At 39.8% G+C, this 27200-nt stretch overlaps 2 protein-coding genes and 1 long non-coding RNA gene across 5 annotated transcripts in view; 1 reads left to right on the top strand and 2 right to left on the bottom strand.

The window, feature by feature from the left end:
• The window catches only part of si:dkey-9k7.3 (circularly permutated Ras protein 1), a 14534-nt gene extending 4306 nt beyond the window's left edge, over positions 1-10228 (bottom strand). Inside the window, exons 1-13 of one of the 2 annotated variants that reach the window (XM_035993793.1) lie at positions 10063-10228; positions 6678-6729; positions 5991-6056; positions 5034-5165; positions 4865-4948; positions 4602-4687; positions 4201-4398; positions 3570-3614; positions 3363-3452; positions 1939-2090; positions 1754-1835; positions 609-736; positions 424-508 (exon numbers count right to left, since the gene is read on the bottom strand). In XM_035993793.1, the coding sequence (XP_035849686.1) occupies positions 424-508; positions 609-736; positions 1754-1835; positions 1939-2090; positions 3363-3452; positions 3570-3614; positions 4201-4398; positions 4602-4687; positions 4865-4948; positions 5034-5165; positions 5991-6056; positions 6678-6729 (1200 nt within the window). In that variant the 5' untranslated portion in view covers positions 10063-10228. The remainder of the gene's footprint in view (positions 1-423; positions 509-608; positions 737-1753; positions 1836-1938; positions 2091-3362; positions 3453-3569; positions 3615-4200; positions 4399-4601; positions 4688-4864; positions 4949-5033; positions 5166-5990; positions 6057-6677; positions 6730-10062) is intronic. The other variant, XM_031304106.2, reaches the window with a different exon arrangement.
• On the top strand, positions 2086-14629 carry LOC118493555. The gene is made up of 3 exons (XR_004895506.1): positions 2086-2428; positions 7245-7248; positions 14620-14629. It is a non-coding gene; the product is annotated as an uncharacterized LOC118493555 (long non-coding RNA).
• tkfc (triokinase/FMN cyclase) lies at positions 13821-27200 on the bottom strand. 2 transcript variants are annotated; one of them, XM_035993795.1, is made up of 18 exons: positions 27128-27200; positions 25101-25290; positions 24907-25011; positions 24336-24523; positions 23633-23711; positions 23458-23547; positions 21941-21975; positions 21750-21834; positions 21572-21661; positions 19505-19621; positions 18877-18996; positions 18377-18514; positions 17717-17823; positions 17512-17618; positions 16527-16560; positions 16066-16158; positions 15203-15534; positions 13821-13974 (listed from the first exon to the last, which is right to left on the bottom strand). In XM_035993795.1, exons 1-17 carry the CDS (start codon positions 27131-27133, stop codon positions 15376-15378), a joined length of 1743 nt encoding a protein of 580 aa, XP_035849688.1. In that variant the 5' UTR covers positions 27134-27200; the 3' UTR covers positions 13821-13974; positions 15203-15375. The 2 variants fall into 2 exon arrangements, with proteins under 2 accessions (XP_035849688.1, XP_035849689.1); XM_035993796.1 differs by lacking the exon at positions 13821-13974 and having other exon boundaries at positions 15206-15271; positions 15306-15534.

The raw sequence follows: 27200 nt of genomic DNA, 5'->3' as shown, positions 1-27200 counted from the left end.
AAGGCTAGCGCTGACAGCTACCAGCAACTTTTAAGGTGAAATATTTTATTGCATGGCACTCAATGCATGAGTTGACATTGTGCACCTTCAATGTCAATATGACAACTTTGACTTTGAATTTTCCATTTGTTTTTATTTTGTCCCTCTTACATGACATACGCTTTTGTGATTATTGGATCTTCAAGCGATATGATTGATTGATATGATTGATATTAATTTCAACTAAATGATGTGAACTGTTAATGTTCTATTTATATTTTATTCGAAGAAATGGCGGAGCGTCGTTTCGGTGTGCTTGGGCAGCACTACACCCCTGGTTACACTTTCATGTGAAGAATGTTTCAGTACTCTCTCCACCTTCAGGACATTAATTAACGTTAAATATGTTCCACAGTGCTAGAAGTACTCATGAATGTGTCTCACCCTTCCTCCAGTAGTGTCTGCGAGTCTCCCAACGTCTGCCAAGCGACAATCTGTCCCTTCAAAAGTCATTACTGATATTATGACTCTGGGAGAAGAAAATAAAGTATATTTTATTCTATTTCTATTTCAACATTTGATTTAATGAGATTAAGTTGCACATGCATTACAAGCAGGGCTATCCTCACCCACTCTCTACAGCCTGTAGAGACAGTTGTCTGTAGAAATATGGAGTAAGGGGAGAGGGGGACAGAGAGGGAATTTGCTCCATCTCACCCAGTCCGATGTTGGCTCTGCCATCAGTGCACAAAATCACCTGCAGAACACAGAAGATAAGGAACTCCATTACCCACAAGTCTCCTTGTCATATCAGACCATTTCCAGTCCACATTGTTGGGTTTCAGCTCATTTTAAAGTGTAGCTCTCGCCAAAATGCAACCTAGGGTCTTTTTGTGAATGTACCCGAGTCAAACTTTCATTTAAAAGCATATTTAGGACGGAAGCGCCACTTTTATGATGTACCGTATTTTCGTTTTTCAGTCAAATGGCCTTTTGAATGGGAGTAATAGGGGCACTTTTATGCTAGCCTCAAAATAGCTATTTTTATTTTTTAATTTTAACACTAAGAAGGCTCGACACAACATGAAACTTTGCTCCAAGTATCACCAGGGGCTCTACACATGAACTCGAGCATTGAGAACATTGTTTGTGTACCCAGAGTTTACTAAAAAGAGAAGTTGTTTCAGGCCGCTACCACCTCAGCAGTCAAAACGAGTCGATATCAAAACAGGTAGCCTCAAATTTAGTATATCCCTTGTGCACCAGTGTAGTTAAGGTGTAGAGACCCTGGTGATACTTCGAGCAAAGTTTCATGTTGTGTCGAGCCTTCTTAGTGTTTTAAAAATAGCTATTTTGAGGCTAGCATAAAAGTGCCCCTATTACTCCCATTCAAAAGGCCATTTGACCGAAAAACAAAAATACAGTACATCTTAAAAGTGGCGCTTCCGTCCTAAATATGCTTTTAAACGAAAGCTTGACTCAGGTACATTCACAAACAGACCCTAGGTTGCATTTTGGCGAGAATTACGCTTTAAAGATGGTATTCGACATTTCAGTAGCCTCTGTTTGATAAAGTGACGCCATTGAAAGCACAAAGAATACAATATAAATCAATCGAATCTCCACGTTACATCATCGAAGCAAACAATTAAAAGGGTTTTTATTTATATTGGTGATTGTTTGCTTGTTGCTCCGTTTCATTGTTGCCCCTTTATCAAATTTTTACAAGCCCAAATGCTGGACTATTCCTGTAAAGTCCTTTAGATTCACTCACCTTTGACCCGGGGTACCTTGACGCCATTGCAACCGAGGCTAATGCTGCAGGACCAAGACACGTAGCCCCGTGTTCCCTCAGGCTGGATGTGCAGAAATATTAAAAAACAAAGATTCAAGTTCTGTACCACAGTGATGGTATTTTAAAGTATAAAAAGCATTTTACGTGCCGCCATCGTCACTTACTCTTTGACCCTTTGTACTAGTTGGTCGTACGTCTCGGCAATACAGTGTGGGATGCTATAAGCCACACTTTGTTGCCATATATGGTCGTAGTCAACCAATGCCCAGTCCCGGAGAGTGAGAGGAGTACTAGTACCATCACCATATATTACAACCTGTAAAACAACAAAAACAATATATGACAGGTTTTTAAGTATGGCAGTTATTATATTAGACTTTAAAAAGCATGGTTGCACCAAAAAAAAGAAGAAGAAAATGACTTCCACAGAGCACGATAATCCAGTGAGGTAAACAGGAAGTCTTGCGTTTGTTGTGGCATGACAAGTCAAATGTTTTCATAGAAGTATACAGTATATAATTATAGGAGATGCCTGGGTGTCTTGACTGTCAGAGTCATGCTCTGTTCCCTCCCTTTTTTTTTTTTTTTTTTTTTAAAAAAGGTCTGTGTCCCAACCGGCAGCGTCAGATGGCCACCCACCAAGAGCCAGGTTCGGTCTGAGGTTTCTGCCTGTAAAAAGGAAGTTTTTCTTCGCCACTGTTGCACCAAATGCTTGCTCTTGGTGAGAATTGTTGGGTCTCTGTAAATTATAAAGTGTGGTCTAGAACTACTCTGTCCTGAGATAACTTGTATTATGATTTGACACTATAAATAAAACTTGAGCTTAATTGAATTGACCTCTGAATTTATTTAAAGGATTTTCAGCAGCCTGAAGAAGTAAAAATTATCCAGTATTTCACAAGGAAAGAGCAAAAAATGTAGTAGTAGTAAGTACTATTAAGTAAAATTATAATTTAGTTTGAAAGAAGGATGTTTGTTTTTCTAGTGTATCCCTTTAATCATCCTCTGACCCCTCACTTGATTGGGAACCACTGCTCTATGGAAACTGGCCTGAGCCAGTCGAATAAATATAGGCTTTTTCAGCATTTAGTTATCATGTGTGTGTTGATGATCTGAGCTTCTCTGTTCTTTGTTTTGAGAGCCGGTCCAGCCGCGCGTGCATGTTAGTGCATGTGGGCGTGAAAAAAAAACGTATGTATTTCATGTATTGGTGACCTTTCTGTGAGAGCCGTGTGCATGCAATCCCATCGCATGTTTTATTCGCCATATTTCGAGTACAGCAAGGGCGGAGCAAGGGGGTGGCTTCTGGGGCTCCAGCCCTGAATGTTTTCTCAAAGGCCCCGAATCATCATATTTTTCCTAAATGATGTACACATTTTGTTATCAAATGGCTTGAAAAATAGTGCAAATAGCTGCTGTAAATGAAGCATGCCCCCAGACACCCCCCCCCCACCCTTGATTAAAGCTGAGCCCCAACGTCTGGCTCCGCCCCTGGAGTACAGCCCATTTAAATGATGCATTAAAACAAAAAATTAAAATTTTCTTCCCTTGTTCTTAATTTTTAAAAGCAGAAAATGATTTCTCCTACCTCATCGTTGAACGTGACCAGTGCCACTCTCCTGCGGGGCGACTGCTGCAGCAGGGACGACAGCGCTCTCTGCAGGGCATCCTGGATACCCTGAGAGAAGACAGAAACAGCAACAGACTTTTAACAAAACAAGTTTAACACCATCACATGCATAATACAATAGTTAAAGAGTGTATTCAGCCCCTTAGTGATTTAATAACATCTCACCTCTAGTCTGGATATGTATTTAGGAGATCCACTGCTTGATGTAACCTAAAGTGGAGCAAACATGTTAGGAAGATGATATGATTGATATGTCTCTTCATCAGTGGTGGAATGTAACTAAGTACATTTAAAGTACTGTACTTAAGTACATATTTTTTGCTACTTGTACTTTACTTAAGTCTTTTCTTTTCATGCCACTTTCTACTTCTACCCTGCTACATTTCAGATTGTCTCGCTTTGCCAGACCTTCCTCCACAGCGCTGTGGAGGAGGGTCTGGCTAGTCCACACAGCATTCCGGGATGGGCGAAAAACATGCTCTGGTTTATTGGCATTTCTTTAACTTTGTAAGTGTACAGACAGTTTATTAAAAAGATAGTTTAGAAAGACAGTATTGTTCACGTATACAGTCCGACCAGTCGAATGACGAACTCTGTGCCATATATTTTAATAAACAGATATCATTCATGCATTTCCATGTAATTACATTTCACAAATGTAATTCCTATCGACCCATTGGGAAACCACAGAACATGGGAGATTTAAGGTGACAGTCTTGAGTATGAGGTACTTATCCATAGTCTTTGGCATTTTAAAGCATTAGTTCTGATTCGTCACATAATAACACACACACACCTCTGTAGTGACAATCATGCTGCCAGAAATGTCCACACAGAAAACCACTAGCGTGTCTTCCAAGTTCTGGTAGTCATCGTCGCTGTGATTCGGCAGGTAAATCTCGTCGCTCTGCACACCTGCGCCCTGACCAACACACACTCTCTTCACACTGTTGTTTACACCGTTTTTACATCCACAGAACTCGCACACCCACACCTCAACAAGAGAAAAAAGAACGGGAGGTATTTTATTTTTCATTTCATTTTCACTGCTCGTTTGTTTAAATCGCCCTTATTGCACGGACATGACAAATCCTATCTCAAGAGAAAGAAACAGCATAGAGAAAAATAAATGCATAACACTGAAGTTAGAAACTATATGACTGCAGAAAAGAATAAGTCAAATAATTTTCCACTCACGTTCCTCTGTAAAGTACTCAGACATGATAGGGCAGCACTACATTTCCCACACAGCAGTGGGCTCTGCAAACTCTCCAGGCCTGAGGCTGGTAAGAAAAGGAGAAAAATTAAATTGTTTAAAAACTAATAAAAAATGGGACAGGGTGTGTGTGTGTGTGTGTGTGTGTGTGTGTGTGTGTGTGTGTGTGTGTGCGTGCGTGCGTGCGTGCGTGCGTGCGTGCGTGCGTGCGTGCGTGCGTGCGTGCACGTGCATGTCCTCTGACCTCGGCAGATGTCGACCAGTTTTCCAACACCGATTGAGACGACGTTGACATTGGCTTCCAGCCTGCTTCCTCCTTCCTTATCAACTGATGAAACACGACAAATGAATAACTAAGGCAAACAGTAAATATATAACTCTGGGACACTCACGATTCAGCAAAGAGAACTCACGTCTGGGTGGGACAGGAGGAGGGAGGGAGAGAGGAGCATGTGGAGGCTGAGTGGTGGGAAGGGGGGGCAGAGGCAGCGAAGTGGGCCGAGGTTTTCGGAGACGACGAGGAGGCAGCGGTGGAGGAACTGGACGATGAGAGAAAGAAAAGACAGATTGTGCTTTGTGGCATGTTTTAAAATGATGAAGTTTAATGAAACAGGTTCCAACCAATCTGTCAGAACAAGCCCGGTCTTGGAAAGAAATTCAGTGTATTCATATTTTACATGATTTTTACTAGAGATGGTCCGATACCATTTTTTGCTTCCTGATACCGATTCCGATATCTGAACTTGCGTATCGGCCGATAGCAAGTACTAATCCGATACCAGTGTGTCATATATTTTACTATGTTTTAACAGCTGTATACTACTATCCCTGTATGGATGTGATATGATTTCTATCTTGTTGTTCGGTCTGGCTCAGGTTAAACTTTTTGTGAAACATGAGCAAACACAAACAATGAACGCCATAGAACTTTCGGTAACATTTTACTTGAAGGTATCTACATAAGAGTGCCATGACACTGTCATGACACATGAACCCTAACTCTAACTCTAACCCTAACCCTAACATACCAAATAAACAGGAAATGATGGGGGGGGGGGTTTCCGACCTACTGAGAATTTTGTTTACCCAAATCAATTATGACTTTGTTCTTGTGTAATTAAATCTATCTGACAACCTTTCTGTGTGCGGACTTCCCCTCGTTGAACTGCTATCTGTTCATCTCCTACACTCCTTCGCTCGCACACACACACACACACACACACACACACACACACACACACACGCTTTCCTGTTATTTCCCTGCAATACTCTTGAGAATGTGCTGAACAGAAAAAAACAACAGTTTAGATACATTGACCTTTATGAATGCTGTTTTTGCGCAAATGTGTGTGAAAGAGAGAGAAAGTTACCTTCTTGCTGTTTAACCGCCTCTGTGTTGTCATACTGATGTTTGATAAGAGAAACACCTGTGGATGCTGGGAAAATAAGTACATTAAGGCGCTAAAACACTAACATAAGCTGAAATAAATTTAATGGAACAAATTATCCAATCTAATGCACAATATTTTAGTTATTGCTAAACAATCAATATAGAGGAGGGGAGTCCATCAATAATCCAGGCTAAACTGATCCTTCTAACTCTCATCCATCTAACTCAGGAAACCCTCTTATTTTGAAATTAAGGCAACATAATCAGTCGAATGCACAATCAGCCAACCCATTATTTTTTCCTTATAGAAGTCTGAGTTTTATATTTCAATATTAACTCTGGAGTGCAGTGGATTCATGCACGAAAGAATGAAAATAAAACTGAAATTTAAAAAAGTTGAGTTGGAAGATGTAACAGTTAGAGGGAAACTATTCCAAACTCTATTTGTGAAGCACCTTTCATACAAGAAATGCAGCCCAAAGTGCTTTACAATTAGGACAAATAGACACAGAATGAACATAAAACGGGATAGAATACAATGATAAATGTAGTAAAAATCTACTCTGTTCTTTCCTTTTCTACATCAGTGGTGGAGACTTTTTTTAATTTATTTTTAAGATGAAAAATAAAGTAACATTATAAAAAAGATGCAAATCGCTGCACTCACCTGCTCCGTCAGGCCTCCAATTACACACAACATGACTGCAGGCAAACTCCATCTGAGACACGCAAAGACACAACGTTGTTATTGCAAGGACATTTAAAAGATTTTTTTTTTTTTTTAATAAACTTTCCTATGAACTCGACATGCAGTCGTAGCAGTATGGGCTTCAGAAATGAGAGAAAATGACGGATGCAGAAATCAGACAGATCAGCATTAAGGTAACAAAAGATCAGCTTCCTGCTTTCGTGGTTAATATTGTCACCGTGGCAACTGCCGCCTTGATTTGGTTATTTTTTCTAGTTAACAGGTGGCTGAGTAAAACCATGAAAGCAAACATTTCCTGTTTGAATAACTGAGAGGGAAAAGAGAACAACATGGTAAATAATGGCCTGGAAAGGGTTAAGCATAAGCCAAAAGGGTATGTGTGCTGTATATTATGAAGTATAACAATACTATAGTAATGTGGTTTAAATGGGTATTTATAACTACCATGAGCAAAAACAAGTTCAAGTTCATAATGACAGAAGTAGCAGGATTTACTGCAAGAGAATCTGACAGTGAAATATTTAGCACCGTGATGCTCAAATTATAATAGTAATGATAATAATAATAATAATAATAATAATAATAATAATAATAAAGGGTTAAAATCTACCTCTTCAAACTGGCATACTCAGTGTAATTTGATAGTATTTGTCATTGTTGCTGTTCATTGCTTTGCAGTTCTGTGTGGTCTTTGTTGTGCATCTGTTTTCATCTTTTTACTATTTGATCATGTAAAGTGTCCTTGAGTATCAAGAAAGACGCCCATAAATAAAATGTATTATTATTATTATTATTATTATTATTATTATTATTATTATTATTATTATTATTCAAATTAGTGTTGCCATGTGGCGCCGGCAAACATTTTCTAATTCACAATGAAAATGAATAGGTTCATGCTGGGATTTTTTAATTTGTACTTTTGAATGTAAATAAGGTGCCAGAGTGCATAAAAAAGCATCAACAAGGAAAATAATCCCCTAGACAACTAAGAGGAGCAAAAGTTGCGCAGAAATGAAAATACTGAAAAGCGAGGATGTCCCCTCTTCTAAGACCTGGCTGGCAGAGATATCCAACTTGCTACATATGGAGAAAGTATGATACAATGTCTCTCTCAACTCTGTAACCTTTGACAAAATGTTGCAACCATGTCTTATCTATCAAGAATGTCTTAAAATGCTTCACATCACCTTCTTCTTACACAATTCAAGCCAGCAATCCAGTGTAGCGTCAGCCTTTCAACATACAGCATTCACACCGCAATTTCTTCATGTATATATATATATAATGTATGCATACTCGATACAAGATTTTTCTTTTTATTTAGCTACCTATTTGTTAGTCTATTGTTGTTGGTTTTTGCTTGTCTATGGGTGGGTTACTTTGCTGTGTTCTGCGGTGCTTTTTTCTTGTTTGTTAAACAGAAAAGCTATAAATAAAATATATAAAAAAAGAATAAAAAAAAAAGAAGGAATGAGAATACTTCTGATCCCATAAATGTGTATTTCACACTAAAAGTGTTTAAATATGTTATTCATTCTGTCTCCGGTGATCAGTTTATGTTTAGGTTTAGATTTGTGAATCATTCAACATTCGAGTGATTGCATGACGGAAAAGGTTCCAGCTTAACGTTGTACAGACTCTTTCAAATGTAACCAAAGCATTTTAAAATGCATTCATATTTCAGATTAATCCCTCATACAGGCCGAGTGTCAATCCTTGTTAATTATAAATCAGCTAATTTGAAAATAAAGAACTTCAAAGAAAGATGGGTTATGGGTATTTAATGTTTCATTTTATGTGATAAATATGAATGTTTGTTTATTAAACTGGCCCCTGGCCTCCTGTCATTTTGCAAAAGTGAAGTAAGCAAGTTGAGTGTCCCTCATTTAGAAGATTTTAGTTCTTAAACCAGATCATATTCACATGATTTGTTTTAAAGTGAGTGAGTCACACAGCAGCATGCAGAAACAGACTAATCATCCTCTCTCTCTGACTTTTGCACACAGTGCTAAAGTTGAATCGTGATTCATTAACATGAAAAAATTTTCTCTTTTAAGATTTGACCTAAACTTTCACAATCTACACCAAACTACACCACCGAAACACAATTAAGGTTAGCCCAAAGGTCTAAGGAGAAGCTTGCTTTCTTGCTAAGTTAGATGAGAAAATCAACACCACTTTCATGCCTGCACATAGAGCTATGATCAGCACATTATTGGGTTTTTTTTCAACCCGACTACAGCACAGTCCAGCACATAAATCCCCACATAAAACAGCGATTTGTCGTTTTAACTGTAGCTTTTGTATGGAGCTTTTTAAAGTGCTGGCAGACAAATCTTGTTACCTTTTGTAAATCTACAAATCTAATGTGCACTTTTCAAAAAGCATTTTCTCACACACTTCATACATCATCGTCCCCTCTATACAATAATTCTTTCCTAAAAACATGGAGAAAATTATTTTTTTAAATGGCTGTTGACAATATTTTAGACTTTATGGAGTGATAAAAAGAGATATCCCAAATTCCCCCGTAAAAACATTTGACTCTAATGTGCACTTTATGAAAAGTATTTTCTCACACACTAGAAACTCTTTTCATTGTTTATAATTTTTTCGTATATATCTGGATGTCATTCTATTCTTCAGGACTCTCTAAAGGCTGTTTTCCCCCGTTTCCAGTCTTTGTGCTAAGCTAAGCTAACTATGTCTTGGGGGTCTCAAAAAAGAAAGTGAATAAGCGCATTTCCCAAAAATGTCCAACTTTTCCTTTTAGAACATTTATTCAAAGTTGCACAAAAGAACATACTTTCATACAATGTACATTTTAAACATTGTATGACACTACACTCACCACTTTAACTATTTGCATTACCAATAAACTAACTGATCTTATGGCATCCATTTTGTGTGCTACGAGTCATTTTATAACAGCAGGGAGCACTAACTTTAAGTCAAAGGGTGAATGTCACACTTTTAACCTTTCACACTCTTCTATATATGTTTAATCGTTTTGGTAAATATCCCGTCTGTTGTGTAGATATTTCAATTCTAAAGAAAACATGAGTGATTTTCTATCCCATTTTAAAACTGTGTGTGTGTTAGTTCGTAATATAGCAAAAGCAAATGAATGGTACGTTGAGAAATTGGTAGTTTTGGTTTCTGCGGGTCAAATCAGGTTTCACAGCCACACTGTGTCTCTAATATGACAGTCTTACTGAAGTGAAAGCACAAATGACTTTCCTCACACCCAGTATGGCAGTTGGGAACCCTGACTTTCATCATATTATCACTGGAAACACAAAACACACACAGACACACGTTACAACAAGAACATAATTACCTTCGCTGGTGGCTGTGTTCAGCCGTGTTGCTGAAACGCAAAAGCATGGGTTTGTTAAGCAGCAGAGAATATGTGTTAACGTGTGGGCGTGTTCAAAGTCTAAAAAGCAACGCTGTGCATGTGTGTGACTTGTGTGTGACTTGTGTTTCAGGAAGTTGGTACAGGGTTGCTGGTTGAGAGAAAGAGAAAGAGAGATTAAAAGGAAGAGTTTAAAAGGAAGAAAAGAAGAGTTGAAAGAAACAAGAAAAAGATTTGGGTCTACAGATTCTCAATGATTGGTATTCTGTAAAAACCACACACATACACAAACACGTCAGTATATTGTACAGTATAAGAGTTATTTTATTAGTTCAAGAAAGTGCATTTAATCCATGTACTGTACAGCATCTGCTACACGAAAGATAAAGAAAAAAGATGAATCAGAAAATGATTGATTAGTCTTAAAGGAGCACTCTGGCTATTTTACACACACACATAGGCCTATGTTCACACTTGCCGTCTTTTTTGAAGCTGCCAGCGTCTGTTTTACATTATAATCCTATGGAGTAAACTGTGTTTTCAAAAAAGTCCTGAGCGCAAATTTCTTTAAACGCCACCGCTGACTTCCTTTTTGCAGCTCGGAGCGTCTTTTTGAAGTTGAAAAAAGCCCTACGTCAAGCGCTTTTTTGACAGCTGACCAAAGACAAGCGGAATAGCCAGACCTGTCGTTTTCATAACAACAAGAAAAAATGGAGTGGGAGCACAGCGAGTTACACGGTATGACCGGGTGCTCCCCGTACAGAGAACACACTTTGTTTTATGTAACGGTAGCAGCAGCGCTCTCTCTCTCTCTGTTCTTTCTCTAGCTCGCTCCACCACTTTGTTTTATCTAACGTTAGCACCTCTCTCTCTCTCTCTCTCGCTGTTCTTTCTCTAGCTTGCTCCACCGCTTTGTTTTATCTAACGTTAGCACCGCTCTCTCTCTCTGTTCTTTCTCTAGCGCGCTCCGCTGCTTTGTTTTAGCTAACGTTAGCACCTCTCCACATAGCGCTCTAGCTAGGATACTGTAGCAGTAGCTGTTGTTACAGTAACAAAAGACGCTCTTGGCTGCTTTTTGGAATAAAAACGCTGCCAGCTTTTTTTTTTTCTCACTACAAAAGCACCCTTTTTACACCAAAAATTAGCAGGCATATGCAGGTAAACCCGCTAACCCATGACTCTCTGTTTTGTTTGTTGTCTCGTTCAATGTTACGAACACACCGGAAATCAGGGTTAGTAAACAGTAGAAAGCTGCATGGAGGCTAGGGGAAATATTCAGGGTTTCTGCAGGTTTCAACACGTCAAATTTAAGACTTTTTAAGACCTTTATGAATGAAATTTAAGACCTATATCACAACATTAAAGTACAACTAAATGCAGAGTCACAAAAGTACTTGCAAAGTAAATAAATGTATTAAAATTGAATAAAAGCGACACTAATCTGTACATATACAGCAAATTATATTTGGACTACTGAGAGGAAGAACTACAAAACCACGGAATAATAAAAACAATTTCAATGAGCATTAGAGGTAGCGCTACATGGACGTAAGAAAATGAAGACCTGTTTAAAATTATTTAAGACCTAGAACACAATACTTCAGGGAATTTAAGACTTTTTAAGGCCTAACATTTCAATTTTAAAATTATAGAGTTTTGACAAAAAGAGAGCTGAGCCAGAAGGCAAAGCTCTCGATCTACCGGTCAATTTTCGTTCCTACCCTCACCTATGGTCATGAAGGCTGGGTCATGACCGAAAGAACGAGATCCAGGGTACAAGTGGCCGAAATGGGTTTCCTCAGGAGGGTGGCTGGCGTCTCCCTTAGAGATAGGGTGAGAAGTTCAGTCATCCGTGAGGAGCTCGGAGTAGAGCCGCTGCTCCTTTGCGTCGAAAAGAGCCAGTTGAGGTGGTTCGGGCATTTGGTAAGGATTTCCCCTGGGCACCTCCCTAGGGAGGTGTTCCAGGCACGCCCAGCTGGAAGGAGGCCTCGGGGAAGACCCAGGACTAGGTGGAGGGATTATATCTCCAATCTGGCCTGGGAACGCCTCGGGATCCCCCAGTCGGAGCTGGTCAATGTGGCTCGGGAAAGGGACGTTTTGGGTTCCCTGCTGGAGCTGCTGCCCCCGCGACCCGACCCCGGATAAGCGGACGAAGATGGATGGATGGATAGAGTTTTTTAGACTTTTAAGACCCCGCAGAAACCCTGATATTGCCCTTACTTTACTTTTTTAGTTTCTCTTTCAAACTCGGTGCTGACAAACTTAAAGTGATGTTGGAGCGCCGCTTGGACAGAAGCGGACAAAATTTGTTGCCGATTAGCATGGCATCGCGCTGAAAAAAAAGGGCAGAAAAAAAAAATAAATAAATAACAAAACCATCCATGTGTCCTGTTTCCATCACTGCTGATCGGAGCTGGAGCCGTTTATACCCATAACAACTGAGGTCATTTGTCCCGGGAATGAATACCGGTTGTAACCTTTCCCACTAAAGACAAAAGCCAGATGTTGGTGGGTGTGTTGTGCAGTGACAGCGGCTATAGAGACTAATTGGATCATCATCAGGAGGAGACAAGAAACTTGTAAAAACGCTCATATGAAACATGCTATCAAGTTGTATTATGGGAAAGGATAACGTTGGCTCTGCTGCTTCAGTTTTGACCCTTATTTTTCTAATTTCTTTCTTGCAAGTTTCACAACCGTTGGAGTACTTCTTTAAGGCAAAACACTACAGGGAAAATATTGGGTTTTCACTGGTTCATTTTGAGATTTTTTGGGCTATTTTGCTTCTATAACATTCTTTCAGAACATTCATAGTTCTTTCAGACTAGTGGAAAAAAAACAATACACATGTAGGCGTTTATTTAACCACACTTTGTCTACAGTTTTTACAGGTTTTCTTCATACTTCATTCATAGCCTGATTTATGCAACATTTTTATTCCTAAAAACATGGAGAAAATGAATTTTTTTTTAAAGGGCTATTGACAATATTTTCTGATTGATGGAGTGATGAAAATAGGTATCCCAAATTTCCTCTGTAAAAACATTTGACTAATATGTCAACAAAGTAAAACTAGAGTTGTGTTCAGATTTCTGTTCTGGAAATGTATGCAAATTAGTATATATTTAATTAGATAACACCTCATTTGCATATTTAAACTTAACATTTCAGAACACTTCCCTATTCACCTGTCGCTTCTCGCCTTAAAGGACAATTCATAATAACACGTGTACTGAGTTGACCGTTCTCTGGGATCTGTTTTCATGCTAATCGAATGTGTCTCTAGCTTGAAACAAGCTAGCGCAAACCGATGATTAGCTGCTAATGCTACCATTCGGGGCAGAGGGTAAATCGCTATTTCTACACCACTAACAAGGCTCAAAATAGCACACTTCAACGGTAGCATAATGAGGGTCCCTACATGTAAACCGAAGCATTGAGAACTTTATAAGTGTACAGACAGTTTATGAAAAAGATAGATTATAAAGACAGTAGCGTTCATGTATAGATGCGGGCGACATCTTGGAAAACAGTCATGACCAGTCAAACACCGTGCAACCAGTAACATAGCTCAAACAGGGTGTTTCGTGGTTCACTTGAAGAGGTGTCAAATCAAATCATCAGCTTTTGATTAGAAATGTCTAATATACACTATATCCTGTATACACTGTGTGATTTCTAGTTCAAGTTATTTAAAGTTTCAAGTTATATTTGCTGTCCCCTATGCAGCATCAAATCTAATTAGTAGTAACGAGGAATGTTAAATTCATGATTTACACAAATCTCTCTTGCTACAAGCGTTATTTTCTTGTTTTTGACCATTTACTAAACCGTGTGCGTACCTTACATCACTGCTGACAATTTTCTAAAGCATATTGTCAAGTTTTAGAGAGACTTCGGCTGCGTCTCATTTCTCTGTCTTAACCCTTCCCCTTACCCCTACCCCTTAGTTTTGCGCGCTCACGTGAGAGTACGTGCTGTCCCAATACTCATTTTGGTCGAGGGGTAGGGCTAAGGGGAAGGGCTATATACCCCTTAAAGCCAAGCAAGGACGCAAGCTTACTTGAAAAGCAAGGGGTATCCAGATTCATTGCGCAACAAGGAACATGGCTGCCAGGTCGACCAGAGAGACCCATAAATGTAAGTATTTTCGGCTTAAAGAATTGATTTAAAAATTACGACGGTCTTGTTTTGTGCTCTACACAGTCCTGTACATATATATTTGCAACCATATTTGTAATTGAAACGTTTTTAAAAATTGCTAGCTTGCTATGCTAACACTAATGCTAACGGTAAAGTTAACGTTAGCTACATTGCTTATTTGCACAACAGTCCCGCATTTCTCTGCCTTGAATCGGCTCCATGCATGTCTACAGTGTTAACTAAACTCCATTAACAGCGAATTTCATTTGATATCAGTGTATAACACTACTTGCTTCGGAGACATCGATACGTGCTTTACATATACCGTCCTGTATCACACAGGGACGCCGGAGGAAACCCAGCAGCTGATCCACTTTCTGGGCTGAAAACGAGCAGAAGTTTCTGCGTTCATGTTGTAGCCATTCATTACTGTATTGGTACTGTATTATTGTAATCATGTGTAATTCATTCCTGTTCATGCACCTGTACATTGTTGTTGGTTATGATACAGGACACTAATGAAAGACATGGGGTATGGAGGGAAAGGTTACTGGCCAACAGGCATCAGACTGGGGTCTGGAATTTCAGAATAGCTGTAGTTTTTTGTTTGTTTGTGCTCTTTTTTTAGTTTTATACATTTGAGTGCCTTTTTTATATGTGTGTGTGACATGTAAGTTATGGTTCTAATAGTTTTAATAATGTTTACTTTATTGGGCAATAAAGACAGCTTTTTGTTAACAAAGAAAGTGTTTCTGAACATCAATGACATTAAAAACAGTGATAACTCAAACAGATATACAACACGCCATGCAGTGGGTATACAAATATTTATTGCAAACAGACCTAAGTATGTATGATGATGTAACCAAGTGGCGTCTCATTTCATAGGGGTATGTTCACTCCTTACCACTCTTTTCCGAGGTCCGAGGGCTAGGGGTAAACTAAGGGGTAGGGGTAAGACAGAGAAATGGGATTCAGCCTTTGTCTTTCAGGCGCCAAATTTCCAAGTTTCTGTTAATTTGCTGCATGTAAATTTGCTTCAAAGAGGTTTAAAAATCACAGATTTGTCTTTGTTATGGAGGCATTATAGCGTTGTTCTGGTAGTTATTAGTGTGGTGATAGTACCAGAGCAGATTATTCCTATCTACTGGATTACTTCTGCCCTTCCAGCGACTCCAGCACGGCTCTCAGGATGGCGGCTACAGCCATGGCGCCGGGGTCGGGCAGGGTGACCCGCTCGGCTGCAATGTAGCTGGCTCGCCCCGCCATTGCTGTGAGGTTACGGGTTGACTCTGCCCCTGAGGATGCTTTCTAGGAAGACAGAGGGAAGGAAGGGGAAATATAAGGCATGTAATATATGAACTGACAAATCAAAATGTAGAAACTCACTTTAACATAGCCACAGCAATACTATTCTATATCGACGATGTTTCATTTAAGGGATTGTTCAGGCGCCTCTGGAAGCTCCTCCGGATGTCCCTCATTATCGGCCGGATGTCCATCACCTTCAGATTTCTTTCTGTTGGCTAAACTCATGAGGACTATGGTTAACTGCTCCTCAGATCTCTGCAGGGTTAATCCAGACAGCTAGCTAGACTATCTGTCCAATCTGAGTTTTCTGTTGCACGACTAAAACAACTTTTGAACTTACACATGTTCCACCAAAACAAGTTCCTTCCCGAGGCTATTTTGCAGCTGCACCGTTGCTCCGTACGGCCGCCCTGGACAATTGTGATTGGCTTAAAGAAATGCCAATAAAGCAGAGCTCTGCAGCGCTGTGGAGGAATGTCTGGCTATGCGAGACTACATAATACCCACTAACATAAAATTCAGTTACTGCACCTGCACAGCATTCTGGAGTACTGCCATCTGTCCAACAGGCGGTGCTGTTGTTAGCTTCATCAGCTCATCCACAGCAGGACACAATGCATCCAACTAGACAGAGATATAAAGACAAATTTATTGAAATTGATTGAAAATTTCTGGTACAGGATATAAACTATTTATTCCAGACTCAAAAACTTGTATTGTAATGTGGCAGTAGCTCAGTCTGTAGGGAGTTGGGTTGGAAACCGGAGGGTAGCTGGTTTCAAGTCCCCATTCGGACCAAAGCATGGTGGTGGACTGGTAGCTGGAGAGGTGCCAGTTCACCTCCTGGGCACTAATTTCAATGGATTTTTAATGAATGAGATATATATATAGGATGAGCATATATAGCTGCTGAGGACCAAGAGAACAATGTATTAATCTGGAAATAACTCAGATGCATGAAAAAGTAGCAGAGAAATGAGAGAATAACTCACCATCGTTCTGTCTCCAGGGTCAGCACCACCATACCTGACAGACAGTGGACATTACAGATAGTTTTTTTTTATAAAGTTGAGAAACAAACAATCATTTTCATTATTGTTTAATCTACCAATTACCTTTTTGAGTAATTGTTTATTAATCAATTCATTGTTGTTGTCTGTAAAAGCTCCTGGAGGCGAGGCGAGTTTGTGGCCCGAAAAAAAAAATCTAAATTCCCGCACACGCTTTTCACCTCTGCGTTTGGTTTTATTTTTTGATTATTCTGGCTGCATCTAAAATCCCATACTATGCACTACATTACACAATATCTGCACTATTTGTTCATACTTTACAACGTGTGAATAGACAGTAGTATGTACTGCATCTTTTCCAGTCGCACTGAGCTGTAAATACCACGTCGCTTCCAAAGAGCTTCATTTCTAATTCTGAGACGAGGTGTAAAGGAAATCTTTGTCCACATCTGTTTTGTCTAAAAAGACAATGTCACTTGAATTTTATTATGATAGTACGAAAAAGATACATTCTAATAATAAAATTCAAGTGACATTAACAAACAGAGAAATGTATCTTATATGAAAGATCGATACTTGGTGTCTGTTAATCGATACAATATTGCCACGGAAAATATTGCGATACTATGATGTATTGTTTTTTTTCCACCCATCCCTACTAAATAGCATGTTAGTATAAACTTTGGGATGCAGCCACTGTTTTAGCTCTTCTGGCACATTTTAATAATCTTTTCAGTACCTCAAAAAGGATTATATAGAAAGCATGTGCTGGAAGAAACTTTCTCAAAAATGTGTCTTCCTGTGGCTTTTCTGTTTTTTTCCCTCTCTTTCAATTATTATTTCTCAAATTTGTTCTTCTACTTCTCAATTGGCCGTCTTTATTTTCTAGAGAACCTTAAATCACCCCAATGCACGTAGACATGTAGGTATATATCAAAATTACAGACACACACACAAAGCCCCTCACCTCCTAATCGCCTGTGTCCCAGCATGCATTGCACTTGCCCAGGCTGCAGCGATGTTCTGCCCCTCAGTCACGCGAGCAGCGGCTGCAGTCAGGAACAGACTGTACAGCTGACAGACACAGAAGATGAGTGTTTGTGTGCGTAAAGATGGCGTAAGATGTCGATTACAACTTTGTGTCAAAATGTGTAGAATAGTTCCGAACGTACCGCTCCTGAAGACCCGCCCATCTTCTCCTGCACCAATCCAGCGAGGACTGATAACAGTTGGCCGGGGCAATCAGGGACCACATGGTCCTGGAGCCACTCCCGAATGGCTGAAAGAACATTTTCACAATTCAAAAAATAAATAAAAATAAATACTTTATCACGCCGATTTTGTACATTCACTTGCATGTTATTGTGCAGCTGATAACACACACTGGAGATGTAACGATACACTCAACTCACAAATTGATACGATTCACGATTTTAAGTTCACGATATGATTTTCTCAGTATTTTTTTTAACAGAATGAGCTGCAGACAAATGACTGAAAATATTCCTTTATTTATATAAACTGTGCAAGACAACCAATCTGTCCTCTCATCAAAAATGCAACTGAAATTGTATTTTATCTTAAATAACATAAATAACATAAATATAAAAAAGTAATAATTAGATTTCTAAAACAAATCCCACATCAAAATAACTAAATAAAAAGGAAAAAAATATCTTCAAATAAATAAACTAAGACGTAGTGACGTCTAAAGTCAAACAAGTAAAATCAAGAGTAGACTACGATCTAGGCCGTTAAAAAATTGCATTGTGATTCTTTTTTTTTTTTATCTTTACACATTTATATTGATTTTTAGGATGCATGTTTCCTACCTTTAGCAGCCTGTGCATGAGTGTTCCCACAGTCTCCGTCCCCTGCAGCACGGTCCAGGGAGTTGAGTTCTTCCTGCTTTTCCAACAGCGTGGAACAAACCCTCTCCAACGCTTTACGCATCACAGGACTCAGTGGCCCTGACGGAAAAAATAAATAAATAAAAGGATTCATTCATTTATTTTTGTCACTTAATAACAACACATGATGCTTTCTACACAACGAGGGAAAAGATGAACGAGCGAGATAAACAACTTGAATGGCTGTATGTTAAGGCTGACAGGGAACTTAATTAAGCTGCAGTTCCTTTAATGGCCACAAACTGGCTGCATTAAACAAGAAAACAAAATAGCAGTCATGGTTGACGACAAGCAATAAACCAATATTCTGAAAAAGTTTCAGAGGTGCAATCTTTCTGCTCCCTTTACCAGTCATGTCACACAAATTCACGGCATAATACACAGAAACACACGTACTACATGTACACACTGTAGAAACTAACCTTCAGAGTGTGTGTCGGCATGTGGTCGTGGGCTCACGGCTTGAGGGTCAGTGATGTAGCTGCGTCCGCTTACACACACACTGCTGAGGTTTGGCCAGGCGGGGGCGCTGGTCTTAGCATCTGTATTGGATAGAGGATGTTTGATATGTGTGTGTCTTTCAGTCTTCGTGAGGACCATCTAAAGTTTAGACATTGTGAGGACATTTTGTTCGGTCAATTCTTCAAATGGCTGTTTGAGGGTAAAGACTTGGTTTTAAGGTTAATGTTAATATTAGGTTAAAGGAATAGTTTAATATTTTGCAAAATTTGTTCCATAACACTTAGCTTACTTTGAATCCACCAATTGTCATTTTTTTTTATCATTGTGGTTATGAGCAAATTAAACAAACAAAGATATAGTGTGATAATAAGTTAGCTGTATAGGTGTTGGTAGGCGGGTTTTATTACCTTTGGACAGAGCCAGGCTGCCTGTGCCAAAGATATCCTCACTTAAGCTCCTTACTTAACACAGATGTAATCATGGTATTGATCTTGTCACATCACTTTTGGAAAGACAGACAATTTTCCAAAAATGTTGAACTATACTTAACAGAATTGGGTTAGAGGCTGGGGATTGTATTATGCTCACCAAACAGTCTCAGTGTTTCCTGGTCGGCCCTCATCAGGGTCAGCGACACTCCCGCCATCTCCAGCGATGTCATGAACGACCCCGACATCACCCTGGCAACCACCACACCCCGATTCTCTGTAACCATAGAAACTGGCAGTCACATTCTGCAACATCCTCAATAGATGTTTACTGTTAAAGAGAGGTTGAAAGAAGACTTGGGGGAATAGAGCCCTTAACTGCTGGTGGTGCTAATGCACTACTGCATCGACGACGTTTCATTTACGGGATAGTTCCGGTGCCAATGTCCGGTGTCGATTTCTGAGGACTATGGTTAACTGCTCCTCAGATCTCTGCAGGGTGAATCCAGACAGCTAGCTCGACTATCTGTCCAATCTGAGTTTTCTGTTGCACGACTAAAACTACTTTTGAACGTACACGTGTTCCACCAAAACAGGTTCTTTCCCGAGGCTATTTTGCAGCGGCACCGTGGCTCCGTCCGGTGCTTGGCGCCGCCAGAGACGATTGTGATTGGTTTAAAGAAATGCCAATAAACCAGAGCACGTTTTTCTTCCATCCCTAAATGCTAGCCAGACCCTTCTCCACAGCGCTGTGCAGGAAGGTCTGGCAATGCGAGACTAATGGCTCTACAACAGAGATCTTCAACAAGGGGCCACAAAATTATTGTTTGATATTTATTTGGAAGTTTGTTTAAAAAAAAATTATTGAAATATGTCTTCAAATATACATTAACATGAATCCAACATATTATTAGAAAAGATAAATTGGCCTATTCGTACAAAAAAACCATTTAATTTACACAACATTGACAATACACTTACCATTATGGTAGCCATCCACTGATACAGTTAAGCTTAATGATTTACTGTGCCTTCCACATGTATGTTTCACATTAAACATGATGTATAAATAATAGGGCTGTCAAAATAACGCGTTAATTTCGATTAATTAATCTGAGAAAAAATAACGCGTTAAAATAAAATAACGCAGATTAATCCATTCCATATTGAACTTTGACCCAGAGCCGTTCCAGCCACCATTCAACTGTAAAATGAAGGAGGGAGATGAGAATGCGCTGCCTGGATCATTGATTGGAACATTTACTTATAAAAATCTTCTTCCTGAATAGGGTTGGGTACCGAAATCCGGTGCTAATACGGCACCGGTGTCTTAACGACCGGTATCTACCAGACTGAATAGCAACGTGGATTTCGGCGCCTCATTTCGGTGCCACTGATATGTCTGCGCTTCTCTCGGATGCTCTGAAACAGACGTTACAGGCAACAGAAACATCGCTGCATGTGGCGCTAGTTAACACTATACTCAACAGCAGCTAACGTTAGCCTACCGTTAGCTAGTAGCTGGATTAAACACGGTTAAAATGCTGACAGCTAACGTTAACAGTGTCAAGTGTGACTGTATTTCACTGTAGAGGATTCTACACCGGGATGTAGCTAACAATCTGCAGCTGCCGTTGTCGGAAAAACACAGACGGTGTGTTGAATGAAACTGGTAACCTACAGCCTCGTGGTGCATTCAAAGTTGTTGTTAAATGCCCTTTTCCCATCTGGTAGTTGTTTTTCTCATTCAACAGCAATTTACTAGTGAAATAAGTTATTGTTATAGTTATTACATTATTATTAAATCATTTAATTTTGACCATATGGCCTTAGCAACAAACAAGCCTTCTTTAATGTTGCCGACTGTTGTTTAGTACCCTTCTTTTTTTTTTCTTTTTAACTTTCTTAAAAAGTATCGGTTAAGGCACCGGGCAAAAATTATGTATGCGATTAATTTAGATTAATTAATCACAGGAGTATGTAATTAATTATATTACTTTTTTTAATCGATTGACAGCCCTAATAAATAATATATGAATACCATTATCCATACATCCATTTTCATCCATCTGGCCAGTTTAATATGCAACTAAATTGACTATAGTCGGGGGTCCCTGCTCTGTCTCTTTTTTCAGCTAAGGGGTCCTTGGCCTAAAAAACATTGAAGATCCCTGCTCTAGAGGTTCCTGTATGTTCTTTTAATGCGTGCATGTGTCACCATAATTACCCAGACAGATGATGGCCGCTCCAGTAACCACAGCCATCTCCAGACAAGACAGAGCCCCGAGGTTGTTCACACACACAACCACACTGTCTCCTGTACAAAAGAGGAAGGACTCACACACTGCACAATGGCTGCATACATTAAAAGTGAATATGAAGAGAGACATTATACTTCAGAGGACCTGATTTCAGAGGCAGATGTGATTGGCTGTCAGGGTTGGTTATGTGATCTATCATGGTCTTCACCAACTCATCTGCAGATGCTACCTGATTAGCAGGATCAATGAATAAAACTTAAGACACATAAGTGAAAATATAAACAGACAAAATGGGTAAACAGAGTCATACAAATAGTTGATTTAGGCATAATCACCTTTAACCTTTTGATTCCAGGCTCACCGTGGATCCCTGAAGAAGATGAAAAACACCAGTCAGCACTTTAAAATAACAGAGTTTACTAATAATTATCTATCTCTGTTTTGCTCCCTCCTTCCTTTTTAGATATGCTTTGATATGTTAATATTAGCAGATATTTGGGTTCTCATATATAGTTTTTTTGGGGTGGGAATCACCAAAGGCCTCACGATACGATATCATCACGATACGATATTATTGTGATTTTAAACACATTGCAATATTCTGCGATATATTGCAATTTATTAACTTTTTCACAACTTCAAATTTTTCCCCAAACGGAAAGTTTGTCAACATCCGTTTTTTATCTAAAAAAAAAGATACATTTCTGTTTGTTCATCTCACTTCTATGTTATTGCTGCAAAATGGGATTGTCAAGCAGACAAACTGACCAACACATATATAATAATAGATTTATACTTGTTGCTGTGTATCGATACAGTATTGCCACGGAAAATACCGCGAGCATGTATTTCTCAGTATGGCTATGTTCAGACGATTGTGTCGTCCGGCGACTTTCCCGCGCAGAAACTCGAGTGAAGATAATTACCTCTTCTGAAGAGTCCATCATGTTTTTTTTTAATCCTCCGTGTCCTCCTTGGCTACAAGCAACTGTGTGGAGGAGGGGTGGGGGCTGTGCGAGGTCACGAATGGCTTGTATCATGTGGACGAACCGACAGTGTTGTTGTCATTACTTAGAATTCCTCTTGGGGGAGACAAAAACTACACACTACAGCTTTAATACCAACACCATCCTGGATATTGTTTCTGGAAAGACAGGCTGCACTTGAGTTTTTAAGATGTCATTTTTTAAATGCTTTAAACACTACTAATTAAAAATGGATCTTTTTTTTTTTTTTTTTTTTTTAAAATCGCCATTTTATTCTACTCGTAGTAGGACGAATCATCCCGATAGCAAAGCAGGGGGGATGCCACTGGCAAAACCAGCAATGCAGGTTTGAGAGGTGGCGCCCCGCCAAATCTCGCGAGAATCACGACTTGCCTCACGGCACGACGTCACATACATCAACAGCATATAAGAAGCAGCCTCTATGGAAGGCTGCTTTTCAGACGTGAATCATGGCAGTCGACTCATTGGCGAGAGCTAAAAAGCAGCAAAGGTAACGTTAAATACAAGAACTCCACTAGGGGTTGCTGTTTGACAAAAATGCCTTTAAACTTGCTTTTCATTCACATTTTGACACACCAATTTCCAATGTATCATTCGCCCATTTACCAGCAAAGCAACAGGCCACTAGAGGGTACTATTCAGTTATTGTCCCAAAAACATCTATTTATTTATCTTCAGCTCCCCTAAATTTGAAAACATAATATACAAAATGTTTAATTCTGCAAGTCTGGGACATTTTAAGTCTAAATAACTGGTAGCAGAAACTACAACCCTTGATCAGTCTCTTCTCTCTTTGCACACTTCCACCTTTTCTCTTTCTCCACCATCTTTCCATCCTCCCTCACCCAGTCCCAGCTCCATGTCTCCTGGCGGCAGGTCGAAAGAAGGCAGGCAGCCTGGAACGCTGCACGGAGACAGACTCACCCCCAGCGTACCTGGAATACACACACAAACAATATGCATCGTGAAAAGTATCCCAGTATTTCTACCAAGCTTTAGGTTAGTGAAAAAGAGACTCACCGATCCCCTTTAAAACCTCCGTCACCTTGGAAACAATCTGGTCCAATGGGCAGCCTTCTTCTGCTAAGGCACCTGCCAGCTGACAGAAAATGCGACCACATATAGAAAATAAAAAGCAGGTATCGAGGTGCAACATTTTTTAAGAAACAAAACATCTGTGTTGTCGAGTTGCATGACAAGAAGTGTGGGATCTAATGTTTTTGGAACTTGATCAATACTGGGAAATTAAAACCATATATCTTCAATAATAACCTTTTTAAGCTTTATGGAATTACAATTCTATGATTGCAGAAGTACTTCTTTAAAGTTAATCCTGGACCAAAACCAATGACATTAAAAAAACATCCTTTACATACAATATATTTTTAATTAGATGCTATTTATTATACAAATGGACGCTTAGTTATATAACTCTAAGTAATGGAAATGTGAACCTTTGATATCTTGAGATATCAGTTTTAATTCCCATTTATCATATCTATCGATATCTCATTTATTAATCTTAATTTTTCTTTAATTGTAATTTTTTTCTCTTGATTTATATAAAATTATCCGTAGTCTATGATCAGGCTTTATTATAGAAACTGGCTTTATGAGGGGACAAAACTGGACAGAGAAAGGCTGTGACATGAGGTTGAAAGGTCTAGAAAAAAGCAGGTAGACTTTTTGTGTCAAGGTAAAGAACGTTGTTGTTGTTGTTCACCTTGTGAATGAAGATGGTGCCACACAAGCCTCTCCTGCCGGCCTTACTGGGTTGGTCAAAGGCGCAGTCCTCGGCAACTATCACCATGTCAACAAGGACGCCATGGTTACGGGCCTGTTCTGCAGCCAATCCAAAGTTAAGGCGGTCGCCGGTGTAGTTCTTCACAATGAGAAGGACTCCGGAGGCTCCTGAGGAGGGACGGCTGTTGTTATGCTTCAATTATGGTCATTTTATTTAATTACATTGGCCAAACAATTAGCCATCCATCCATCTTCGTCCGCTTATCCGGGGTCGGGTCGTGGGGGCAGCAGCTCCAGCAGGGGACCCCAAACTTCCCTTTCCCGAGCCACATTAACCAGCTCCGACTGGGGGATCCCGAGCCATTCCCAGGGCAGGTTGGAGATATAATCCCTCCACCTAGTCCTGGGTCTTCCCCGAGGCCTCCTCCCAGCTGGACGTGCCTGGAACACCTCCCTAGGGAGGCGCCCAGGGGGCATCCTTGCCAGATGCCCAAATCACCTCAACTGGCACCAATTAGCCAAATAATGCTATAAATCCTAGTGTACATTACCTGCATGGTGCAAGCAGAGAATGGCAGCCAGGATGCTGGCAGGAGGTGGAGAAGCAAACACTCCTCCTGCTACAGCGGCTGACAGCATACCTGCACCAAGATAACCTGGGGACGGACAGAGACAGGAGGGAAGAGAGTCAAATGTGAAAAATAAAAGCTGCTGTGTCCCATTCAAAAATATGAAAAGGTCCTACCCCCGTGTGCCGGCTCGTGTCCCGACCCCCCTCCGGACAGCAGGGCCACTTTGCCCTTCAGGTTGTCCAGGTCGGCCCGAAGCACAACTCTGTGGCCCCTCAGCAGAGACAGGCCCCCACTGGCCCTCACCAGGCCACAGAGAGCCTCGTCCACACAGCTGTCCACTGAGTTTATCAACTTCTTTTTAGGCTGAGAGAGAGAATAAAAAAAATAAATACATACAGAATGTATAATAAGCTCACACAATATTATCTGTTGTGATGATAAAGTAGGCCTATGGCCTGTACCAACATGCAAATGCTGCTTATTATTCCACCAACGGTAATAATAAAACAGACTGTGCAAAATAGGTACCTTTCCTTTCTATGCATACACACACTTAAATTTTACTTCAGTAAAATGTGTAGTATTTTTACACTGTGTAGTAAAATCTACATATTCTGTGTTAGTGTGATAATGAGGTCAGAGTTGATAGATTACTAGGGTTGGGTAACGAAACGCTGTGCCAATAGGGCACCGGTTCCGACGTAAACGGTAGTAACGAGACCGAATAAGAACGAAAATTTCGGTGCCTCATTTCGGAGCCTGACTTTTTTTTTCAGAAGCATCGCTGCACGAGACGTTACCTTTAGCTAGCAGCTGAATTAAACACAATGGTTAAAATGCTGACAGCTAACATTAAACGGTGTAAAGTGTGACTGTATTTCACTGCAGAGGATTCCAACAGCGGAACGTAACAGTCTGACTGCAGCTGCCGTTGTCGGAAAAACAACACAGAAGTGTGTTCACTTGAAACTCGCCAGCCTTGTGGTGCATTCAAAGTTATTGTAAAATACCCTTTTCCCATCTGGTGCTTGTTTCTGTCGTTTACCAGCAATTTACAGGTGAAATAAGTAATTGCTATAAGTTATTGTTATTACATTATTAATCAATCATTTAATTATATAACTCAGAAGCAGACTATTTTACTTCTCGACTCTGACACTTGGCGTCGAAACGTTAGTCATCTAAAATATATACAAAGTTTTTGCCTCAAGTCTGTGTGCTCCAGTAAACTTTGGACCAAATCTCTGAAACCTCTCCTGACACCACAGGATGGTCCTTCTCTGAGAGCACTGTACAGACGTGCAATTCCTTGTGAGGTGGTTCAAGTGTGTTAAAGCTCTTATTTCAGATTATTTCCCTCGTTGTGTCAGCGATGTTTGGATTTAGGGCTGGGTGAGAACTTAGTTTTTTAACGTGTACTGACTTTTAAGTGGACTTGTAACGTGATGATATGTTAGTAACTTGTTAACTTTCAGTTCTTTCTGAATTTATTTATTTTTTTTCCTAGTGTGAATAATTTTGTCTGATGTAGGCTAATGCATAACACAAGAACAGGGTCATTGCATTAAACAACAACTTAAGCCTTTTTATGTGTGTATATTTTATATGTGATCGTGCATAAATTTACAAATTACAATGAACGAAGAGATTTGAATAGCATTATGATTTGATTTGACACACACACAATGTAAATATTAACATTAACAGTCCAGGGTTTCCAGAAAATGTGCTAGTTAAGGTGGTAGGTTTGCCATCTGACAGGGGGGGTACATCAGTGTTAGTGTAGTACACACTACACTAAATATCACATTTTAATATGCTCACACCACACACACACACACACACACACACACACACACACACACACACACACACACACACACACACACACACACACACACACAGTCAAGTCCAAGTTTACAAAAGCTGCACAATAAACGTTTAACTGCAACAACAACAGAGTATAAAATGTAGGAATTCCAGCTTTTCCTTCAACTCCGATATCCCTGCATGGACTCTGAGCCTTTTGAGTAACAAGTGTGCAAAGCAATGCTAACTCAAACAGGCTGAACAATTGTCAAAGACTGTCTTGTCATCCCTCGTGTCGGCCCAAATTCACAATCAGAAAGAGTCACTACTCGGTGCAGCTCTCCACTGATGTTCCATAATATCTTTCAAATTCATTTGTTTTGGTTTTTACCTCCATTTGGACTTCTCTTACTTCTTTTCCCTTCCGACAGCAGCAGGCTCAACCGGATGTAACGCGTACTGTG

The sequence above is a fragment of the Sander lucioperca genome, chromosome 17 (assembly GCF_008315115.2).
Source record: "Sander lucioperca isolate FBNREF2018 chromosome 17, SLUC_FBN_1.2, whole genome shotgun sequence".
Taxonomy (NCBI): Eukaryota; Metazoa; Chordata; class Actinopteri; order Perciformes; family Percidae; genus Sander; species Sander lucioperca.
The sequence above is the reverse complement of the archived record's forward strand: the minus strand, read 5'-3'. Positions and strand labels throughout refer to the sequence as shown.